This window comes from Carya illinoinensis, chromosome 10 (assembly GCF_018687715.1).
Source record: "Carya illinoinensis cultivar Pawnee chromosome 10, C.illinoinensisPawnee_v1, whole genome shotgun sequence".
In the NCBI taxonomy this organism is placed as follows: domain Eukaryota; kingdom Viridiplantae; phylum Streptophyta; class Magnoliopsida; order Fagales; family Juglandaceae; genus Carya; species Carya illinoinensis.
Genome location: NC_056761.1, coordinates 4174870 through 4185618, shown reverse-complemented (window position 1 = coordinate 4185618; position 10749 = coordinate 4174870). Strand labels below are relative to the sequence as shown.

General features: G+C 35.0%; 1 protein-coding gene and 1 long non-coding RNA gene across 2 annotated transcripts; both read right to left on the bottom strand.

Annotated features, from left to right (window-relative positions):
- Positions 1-1122: 1122 nt before the first annotated feature.
- LOC122279848 lies at positions 1123-4517 on the bottom strand. The gene is made up of 2 exons (XR_006229681.1): positions 1986-4517; positions 1123-1897 (listed from the first exon to the last, which is right to left on the bottom strand). It is a non-coding gene; the product is annotated as an uncharacterized LOC122279848 (long non-coding RNA).
- Positions 4518-5884: 1367 nt separating this feature from the next.
- LOC122279847 (3-oxoacyl-[acyl-carrier-protein] reductase FabG-like) lies at positions 5885-8656 on the bottom strand. Its single transcript, XM_043090726.1, has 3 exons — positions 7855-8656; positions 7234-7463; positions 5885-6392 (listed from the first exon to the last, which is right to left on the bottom strand). Exons 1-3 carry the CDS (start codon positions 8204-8206, stop codon positions 6114-6116), a joined length of 861 nt encoding a protein of 286 aa, XP_042946660.1. The 5' UTR covers positions 8207-8656; the 3' UTR covers positions 5885-6113.
- Between the last annotated feature and the right edge of the window lie 2093 nt (positions 8657-10749).

Sequence of the window (10749 nt, the reverse complement as noted above, 5' to 3'; positions counted from 1 at the left end):
GAAGATCTAATTGAACATCAATGACTATTATATTCCCAACATTAGGCATGTCCCATTATAGTATGGTATTTTCTTCGTGTTATTTTAAACTATATTTGAGTTAATCTACTTTGCATTTGTATTTCCTTAATGTTTTTTTTTTTCTAAGCAAGCATATTTCATTAAAGTAAAAGATGATACAAGTTAAAAAGGGTGGGGTTTCCCAACAAATTTCCCAAAGCAACAACCACAATGTAAATGAGGTAGAAAAAGAAGAAGAAGAAAATAAGTTTTGAGACCAATTTCTTATTTTCTACCTAAACACTACAAAGAGGGTATCGTCTTAAAAGATGTTTTAAAGGTAAGCCACCACCGGAGGCGATGTAAGCGAAAACACTGTAGTTGAAAGTCTTGAAGTATTTGTTGGTAAGGTCCTTAGTCTCTTTCACAAGATCACCGGTTAAGAAAAGTAATAATCTTGATAGACTGGCATCGGAAGGGTAGATATGCAGTGGACGAAAAGCCAACCCGTGCCTCGAATAAGGACCACGCGCCAGTGGAAATGAGGAGAGGTCATGCCGATCTGGAGGATCGGAGGGTGGGGAATCTGCTGGTATGGCGAGTGTAACCAGCGGAGCTGTCGGAGCATGAGGGCTACGCATGGAAACAAGCCGCACATGAGGGCCATGCGCCGACATTTTGGGTGCGGTTCCGCATTGTTTCAGTAGATTGGCAAGAGGCGAACGTCTTGGTGGGACGCGTGTCGACTATTCATGGCCAGAAAGCTACAGATCTAAAAAAATCAAACTAATGGAAAAACACTACCATATAAGCATATTCACATATAGGTAGCAGAAAAGAAACGGAAAAGGAAAGCGAGATGGAGAGGAAGGTGGAGCTAAGACTCACACCTTCCTCTTCGACGAAACTAAACGGAGAGATTTGTTTTTCCTAGAGAGAAGTCAGAACTTCTCTTTCTAAACTGAACGGACAAATGTTGTTGGGTACCCCTATTTCCTTAATGTTAGTAGTGACTATATTAATGGTAATCAAATTTGGCCTCGTATTTCCTTGAGTATAATAGTAGACTATATTTGACGTAATTTTTAATTGTTTCTGAAATTGCAATGGCCAATTTACTTGCACAAAAATATCGATTTACACCACAACAAAAAAACATTTACATTACTTTTTACACATCTATCATTACTCGAAACATAAAATGAGAAATACAATTTTTTCCAAAAATATATTCAATCAATGTTCAATCTGCTGCAGCATTGAGTCTCGCCATGATTTCCCTCTGGAGTTGCTTGAAATATAACCGCTGCATTTCTAGCATGGCACTCACGTCCATCATCATAATGCGTTAATATACTTCCTTTAACGCCAGCTCTACTTTATGTGCCTCCAACCTTAGTCTTTCATCCTATTGACGGATTTTATTTAGCTCTTTTTTCCTATCAATTACCATCTTCTCTACCTCCAACCTCATTTTTTCATCTTCAAAACGTAATTTTTTTTCCTTTTTTCCTTGTCATACTCCATCTTCTCGACTTTAAGGTGATAAAACTCTTTCTTCTGAGCGCATGAATCCTTCAAAAGAATATACTTCATCTTCCTGAGTTGGAAATTTTCCTATACGTTTTCCTTTCTCAACTTTTCTTCTCATTGGTCGGTCCAATTCGATCATTTTATTCTCTATCACATTATCCGCATCGAGATCAAAAACTGAATCAGTCGTAATGCTAGAATATCGAGTTGGGGTCGGGGATGGGGACATCATCTTCCTTCACTTTGGATCCTCCTTTGTGGAACGCCAAATCCACTTAGATTATTCCTTCAACAGGTGCCAACAATGCTAGAACTAAAAGGAGCATTTCTCTAACGATTGGTACATAACCTTAACCTTGTCAAACTTGCATGTAAACAAAAAAAATCCATGTTAAACCAATGTATGAAAAAATAAATTATTCATAAAACAAGTAAGAGTATGGAAATTCTACCTTGTCTTGTTCAGTCATGCTACTTTGATTCAACCCTTCAACCTGGTCTAATTTCGCACAAAATTTTTTTGTTGCCTTTTGAATAACTGACCTTCGATATATTAAAGATTTTATGGTCCGGTCATTTGTGGTTTCTTTAAATTTCTGGAAGTATTCAAAAAAAATTTCTCAAAGTTGGAAGTGTTTTTAGTTTGTTCCTTAGATAGCATCAAGGCTACAATTAAGCCATGCAAAGACAAGTAACTTGTCTCTTTCGGGGGTGAAATTCGTACCCCTAACTGATTTCCTAATGCCGATAGGATCGTTATGGGGTAGGGGTAGAGAGTCATCAAGAATCATAGGAGAGTTTCCACTTTGCCCACCGTAAGTAAAGTCAAGTTGAGGATCTTGACTTAGGAGATTGGTGAAGTACACATGTCCAGGATCTTGTGAATCCATCGCTAAAAAAACATTGAAATATTAAACACGTAACTATGAAGTTTGGGGTTTAGGGTTCGCCGGCTCAAAAACTGAATGGTGACCTTTACAAAATTTGGCCACCCTCTCATGGCTGCAACAACCGGTTGCCACTATTTGTTAGCCATTTGGGTTACCTAGCCATTGAGGGGATGACTGTCAAATTTCTTGTATCCCCACCAAGTTTTGTCATCATCACAACCAAGGGGTTTAATTTACAAGGATCTTCTCTATCACATTTTAAAACACAAAGCAATACACGGCACAAAACAATGTAATAGAACTAACCAATTCGCATAGTCACACAAAACAACAACCAAACAGCATGCGGGGGCAACCAAACAACAACCAAATGTGAAGATTGGAGACATTGCGAGGGACGGAGGGAGAGGATGATCGAACGAGGGCACCCAATAGTCCAGCACAAAGAAATGTGGGACAAGAAGTGGAAAAGTGATTTGAGGATATATAGTCATTACCCAAATATGGGGCATTTCTGTACACACCGTAAACTTCAACGGCATTTTACAGATTGGGATGGAGTGCTGTTTTGAACCAAAACCACAAAACTTTCATCAAATTATAGAAAAAACCATCTGATGCAGATGTGAGTGCTCTAAGGGGAGAGAATCTGTGGAAGCTCCCCTGTGGCTCTGAACTTTTCCCCATTTTAATTTCTCTATGTCGAATGATTATGAAGCGGCCCCACTGTAACTTTGATTGATACTTTGTCAACAATGTCTCCACTATTACATGACAAGTTTTCTACAAAATTAATTATATATATACATATATATGTCTTCCATTTTCAATTCTACAATAAAAGATTAGATCTTGTGAGGATTTAGACGAAAAACTACTTCTATCTACAGATGCCATGTTGAATTGAAATTTGTGGAAATGACTCTCTTTCTTAAATCTTTGTCATTTTTCCTTTGGAAAACGTGATTTCCATTATCTCTTAAATTTCTGTTTTGGGTGACATTGGTTTGTTGCTATTAATCACCCATAAGAGCTCTTAAACCATATAATGTTTATGAGAGAGATATGTATATATACACACGATAGATGTAAGGGGTCAGTTTCAACTTAGAAAGTGTTGCATGCAAACGATCTTTAGAGTAGAGCCATGCAATTTTAAGGCTAAAGTCTGTTGTTGGGTTCTTGACGATTCACTAACATTTTACAACTTTTTTTTTAGCTTCTTCAATTGCTTTCCATCTAATTTGAGAATAGAAACTCCAATCATTGATTATTGTTATTCCTCTTTTTCTATTTCCTCCCATACATCTATGTGACTCGTCCCTATCACCCATATCTTAGTTTCTTTAATCTCTCTCTTCCCTGTATATACAGATGTAATAGATCGACATCTTAAGTTCTCTAGTCACTCCATTAATAAAATCGTAAACTACCAAATTGTTGTACAGCTCAAGGACTAATTCTAAACCATACGACAGCTTTCAAAAAAATCCAGAAACCTTTCCAATTGGGTTTTGCATCGTGTTCTTGACCACATTGTTTTTCCTCAAAAGTCTAAGGAAAACAGTGGAGGAAACACCCCCCCTCTATGGAAGAACTAGAGAAGAGATGATCTTGGACGTGATAGTTAGGTCTGATTTGGTTTCACAAATCTTTCAACCCATCTCATTCATATCATTTTATCTCAATATCTAAACACTATTCAAATACAAATATTTTTCAATTGATAATGCTTAGTCTACTAAGGGTTTCTCCTAAAATTTCTCCACAGAAATCCTACCGATTCAATTTTTATTTTTATTTTTTTATGTTTACTTAATAATTAAGAAAGTATTTTTATGATGTTATGATTTTTTTAGCAAAAAAAAAATTGTTTAAAGGGATTTAAAAAAAAAAAATAATCATTAGGCCTTGTCGGTAGCATCTCTCCATTTCATTCTCTGATTCTCTCGTGCTACACCTTTGAACTCTTTTTCAATTTTAAATTTTTAACATTTTTATCTAATCATTACAATTTTTTCAAACTTCCTAATAAAAAAAAAATCAACTTTTTTAAATCTCAATACAAAAATCATATTAAAAAAATTATATTCTAACCCTCTTTTTAATTTTATAATTTTTTTATACAACGTTTTCTCTCTTTTCTCAAAATTTCATAAAATATCTTAATTTAAATCACTTCACTATTATTCACAAATTATCTCATTACTAGTCATAGATTTCTCATCACATCCCTGTAACCAAACCAGACCATAATCATTTTAATCCATGTTTGAAATTGTGGTGAATAATATAACCTTTCGTTTAAAATTTATAATTGTAGAGATTAAGTAATAAGTTTTATTATCAAAAAATTATTTATTTTTTAATAATCATATATCAAAGCATTTTCAAACATATTATATTTGTTTGAAAATAAAATAAAATAAAATATTTTTGAGGTATAAATGATATAAAAGGTTAGTTGAAAGTTGTGTTGTGATGTGATAAGATCCAAGGCCAAATGATTTTTTTTTCACGTAATTTTTAACTTATTTAAAATTAAAAAATATTTTAATATATAACACTAAACAAGCCCCTTACGCAACTCCAAACGGAACCTTAGAAAGCTCTAATTATAACATTAACTGGTCATTTTAGAATAAGATGTAGATGTGTGACTCGGGCTTTCTTTGAATAGCTACCAACTGCCAAGTCTAGCCTGTTTGACGAGTGGTGTAGACATAACAGCCTATCCGTATGAGCCGCATCCAGAGGCCCATGCACCCGCCATCACAACACAGAAATAGTGATCGAGAGATTCAAATCATACCCACAGAGCCAATCCCACCAATTACCAGTCTATAAAAAGCACAGAAAGTCAAGTTGTGTAGGATTTTGGAGTTAGGAGAATTTTCCTAACTAAACATGACTAATGAATAATGATACATAGTACAACTCTATTTTACAATCTATATACAACCATGTGTTAGAATGAGGATATTTGTGTAAAATGATGTTATTTTACAAAATATCCTTCATTTTAAACAAGATCGTATAAAAGTTGCAAACAATAGTTATAAGTGTATCACTTTCCATACTTGCCGCGGGAAGGTCTCTGCTGAGCTCGTACAAGTGCGAATGGTTATTCTAACGCATAGAATCATCACTGGTTTTAGAAGCAACAACCTTACTATATAGCAAGAAAATTAAAACAACACAAATTTCTCCAATATTATAATTGCTATGTATACAGGAACTTGACCTCTGCAAATAGATATGGATTCAAAATATCAAGACAGCAATTGCATAAATATTTCCCTGAAGTTGACAATAATGGATGTCATCAGGCAGCAATTAACCAGAAGACAAGTCCGATTGAAAGTTGAAAGATCAAATTATCTCTCTCTAACCACAATTTCAATCCTTAAGTTTCCTAAAGCATGCCAATAACCAGATTAAACAGATACTGTTCAAGGAAATTTTGATTTTTCAACCACTATCAAATTTATAAAGCTTGCCCCAGTGAAGCAGATAAAAGTAAAGCAGCCAGATATGACAATGCATTGAACTAAATGGCAGGAAAAGAAATTGAAAAAAAAAAAAAAAACCATAAGTTTCAGAAACTACTAATACCTCACACATGAGGTGGATTGTCCTCGTATCTCAGTATAGTGAAACTTAGTTATATGTCAGTACAAAACATGAACATCAAAGGGAAGAGAAAATAGGAATACCCGGTAGCGTTGCACCTGCATCGACAATGAAAATGTTGCCCGAAACATATTCAGAAGAGTCATGTAGTAAGTATCGAACAAGTGATGTTAATGCCGGATCGGACGTGCCATATGTTCTTAAAGGGACAGTTTTCTTAACCACTTTATCCAGCCAATCTTTTTGCATGAGACGCTGAGTGATCTCAGATTTGAAAATGCCAGGTGATATTGAATTCACTCTAATTTTGTAAACTCCCAATTCCATAGCCATAACCTGCAATATTACAATATACAATACAATAGAAACTCAGAAAATAATATAATGGAACAGTTTTTAAAGAAAAATATTCAGAGACTTGGAGGACACTGGCTCCTAACTCCATCTTAAGATGTCCTCATATGGTTACAGAAAAAGCCAAGCACGATCTCACACCCCTTCTCCTTTTCCCCGCCATGGGGAATATGTGGACCAGTCACTAAACATGGAAACATAAGTAGACATCCAGGTAGAACAATCATCAAACATCTTATGTGTCCTAGTTTCATCAACGCGTTGACCCTTAATATCACGATATGAAAATGAAAACGGTGGCGTTTGGGGAAGGTAATTATGTCTGTTGCAGCCTTGCTGATTCCAAAAGCGACCAATATGAGAAAATTCAGGTCGTGCAGTTGAAGAGTGTTTGGTCTGAAGGGCATCCTCAAGTCTGCACTGGCATCTCTACTCCTAACAGCTTTCTCTACGAAGTTATTTTCCTTGCAAACGGCAAAACATATCTCTTTTTTTCCTTAAATAAGAATTATACTCAGATGACTTACCTTGAAACAATAAAAATAAATTTCACTTGTATACTAATTCTTTAATAGATCGAAGTAAATTCTTTTAATCAAAGTAAAATCTTTTTTTAAGAATGAATTTTTTTGTCCATCTGCAGTGCATTCTTTTTGTGAAAACAGCATAATTTTACTCATAGGTCAGAAAAGAGAATCCAAAACTAAGGTTAACTGCACCTATAATTTCTCATCCTGAAGAAGTTATTCCCAGACAACTACCATGAAACGCGTTAATGAAACTACCCCATATTTCGAAACAATTGCATAACAAATGGCATTACCTTTGTCAAGGTGTTTACGCCTGCCTTTGAGGACGCATAGGCGACAGCTCCAGGCGACTGCCCACGGTCAAGACCAGCAATTGAAGATATGTTAATGATTGATCCTCCACGCTCCGCATCACGCATGCGTATGCAGACATACTTTGACACCAACCAGGTTCCTTTTAAGTTTGTGTTGACGACCTGATCCCATTCCTCCTCAGACAAGTCTAACGGAGATTTCACATTACCTAAAGTACGCAGCGTAATAGGTAAGAACATCGATCAAACGAGTAAAAGCAAAAGAGATAGATCCATATCAAAGTATCCGAATCTTAGACAGGCTCCAAGAATCAAAGTACAGAGGAAGAAGCACCTATGTAGCCATATACTCGCAAAGAAGTATCGGGAAATTAGGATAAGACTCAGCAGGCTAATATCAAACGTGGAGTTTGGGTTCCGGCCTAAAAATTAACGAATTCTTTTTATTGTTAGGAAATCAAGGTAGAAGAGATTTAACTTTAATGGTTTGTTGGCTTCGATTAGTACCAAATTCAAAATTTTCTCTCATTTTCCTTCGTTTGCTCAACAACCAAAAAGAAAGCAAATAAGAAGATAAAAAAAAAAAAGAGAGTAAATTGCCTCTAACTCCCGCATTATTGATCAAGGCGTCGATATGCCCGAACGCGTCCCAAGCTTTTTGTACAGACGTCTCAATGGCGGGAGCATCGGCAGAGACGTCTAGCTTTACAGCCACGGCTCGGCAACCTCGGGAATCGGACGCCGAAGAAGAAGCGAGGTGATTGATTTGGTGGCAGAGGGAGTTGAGGCGGTCGACCCTGCGAGCGGCGGCCACGATCTTGCAGCCGGCGTTGGCGAGGTCAAGACAGTATTCGCGGCCGAGTCCGGAGGATGCCCCCGTCACCATAACCACTTTTCCCTCCAGGTCCTGCTTCCATGGCTCCTGCAGATACTCCGCGCCTTGCTTCGCCATTTCCTTTCTATGTTGAGGGGGATTCACACCGATACAACCAATGTGCTGAAGCCGATGGAGGAGCTCGACTAATAAATACGAGACAGGCTGTCACAGAGAGAGAGGTCTCGCGACGTCAGCTTCAACACACAGAGAGAGTGTAAATCAGGGTTCAGCTTCAACACACAGAGAGAGTGTAAATCAGGTTTGGTTAGAACCTTGTTTACAGATGAAGGGAAATGTAAGCTCATCAAATATTCCATGACTAGATAAATATATGCGGCCCAATCGTATGTCAAGACACTAATATCCCTTGTGATGAATGGAGTAGCCAAGAAATATATATCGAGTTTCCTCTTTCTGACTCTGTTTTTTTTTTTTTTTTTTTTTTAGCCTCCCTCTCTTTTCTCAATAGTATGATAGTGATCCATGAGCAGTTCAACCCTCAAGGTAGATTCCTTGTCTAATCCAAGTAATAGTTATTTCGACAAATAAATAAAGATTTTAAGAACCGGCCCTGTTTGGAAGCAAAGAAAATAACCAGAGTGCTCGAGATGTATACATGTCATGGTTTTCAACCATATCCAAAACTGACGTACGTAGGCCCAGATGCGACAGAGATCATGAAGAAAGAGAAAGAAAAAGAAAAAGGAACTGCGACGTGGAAGACCTGGGAGCAGGTTTGAAGAAACCAGTGGCACCATTAATGGAAAACAATGGGAGCTGGTAAGACAAGGGAGTACCGTGACAAGACGAAGACGTAACGTAAGTCTTTGCATCGGTCGATGATCTGATCTTCACGCATTTGTTTGCTTGTACAAAATAGTACATAACGTAGTTGCATGGTTTAAGAACACCCCATGCTAATATATGTGAACTTATTTAGCTGGCACTTGATATTATGGTTAAAATGTGAGATTTTAGTTAAATTTTAAATTTGACATAATTAGGTCATTACCAATATTCTAGGATAAGTTGTATATCAGTCGTGTATTTTTTAAAAAAATTTAATTTTTTTATATAAATTTTATATTTATTTATTTTTTTAAAATAAATACACTATACTTATACATTCTATTAAGTGTAATAAAAATTTTATATACAGACACTTTTATATATTCTTTTATGCATTCTATTAATGTAATTAGTTATATATTTAAAAAAATTAATACAGTCAGTCACATCAATAGAATGTGCGAAAAATACGTAAAAATGAATTTATGTAACATTACTCTTATAATTTATTAATTTAAATAATGGGATGGTATGTCATGCCTACATAATAATAAAATAATTTATATAACTCCGCATATCGGTGAATTTAATTGCTTAAATAAAAACAAGGAGTCGTGGATTTCATTCAAATTTGTAAAAAATAAGGCCGTTTTATTATTATTATTATTGTCCATTATACATGTTAAAAACCTTGTGGCTGAATAAAAACATAAATAATAACTAATACTTCTATTCAATATTCTTAGCATACTCCGAAGTTTGCAAATTCGTACAATTGATAATATTAATAATACACAAACAAAATTCTTAAAACAGGACAATCTAAATATAAATTATATGAGTAAATTAGGAAATAATCGAAGACAATAATTTGATTAGATAGCTGAAAATCTTAACATAGTAACGTTTTGGTTTTTTTTTTTTTTTGTTATTTTATTAAAATAACATAATAACACAATAGTTTGCTAAAACATTAATATTTAATACTATTTGTCATTTATTTAATCATAATCATAAAATTCATCTTTTTTTTTCTTTAAAGCTGAGAGTAACTTGCATTAATCAAAGGGGTCCATAATACAAAGCACGCAGACTGAAATAACATAGACATAGACAGAAATAAAGACTAGAAATTATAAAGGTATACCAAGCACATCATTTCCACTGTGGAAGTTCAAAATACATTATGTGATCTTCATACTGGGTATTTTGCCAAACATTAAGTTTGTAAAAACCCATTGCACAATGGAATGCGCGTATTGGTTCTGAGTCCGATGAATTTTGACTGCTTTCCATGCATTGAACTTGTAACAGCCCGCTAGAAATTCAATTGTGAAATTTCTATTAACTTTAGGAATCTCGTGAAAACCCCATAAGTTTTTACGAATCCATTAATCGTATAGGTTTTTGTCTAACTACATAGTTAGTATTATTATTTACTATGGTATCAGAAGTGTGTTTTTGATTATTAGAGATAGTTAGAAGTATCAAAATGTATTATGGTTTGTGCCATTAGACTCGGAGGGTTATTTAAAGTCTTATAGCGCAATAACATTTTTTCATATTTTCGGACAAAACGTCTGTTCAAAACTGTAGATATTATTGGATAAAAAGAAATATCTTGAGGTAATTTTCATGAATATTATTGGGTAAAAATATTTTGAGTTGATTTTTATAGATATTATTAGATAAAAATATCTTAAGTTGATTTTTTGTATATACTATTGGATAGAATATTATGAGATAATCTTTTATAGATATTTTGGGTAGGAGAAAACTATACTCAACTCTCAACTCCAGCCTCATCTCTTCTATATCTCATCCATAAG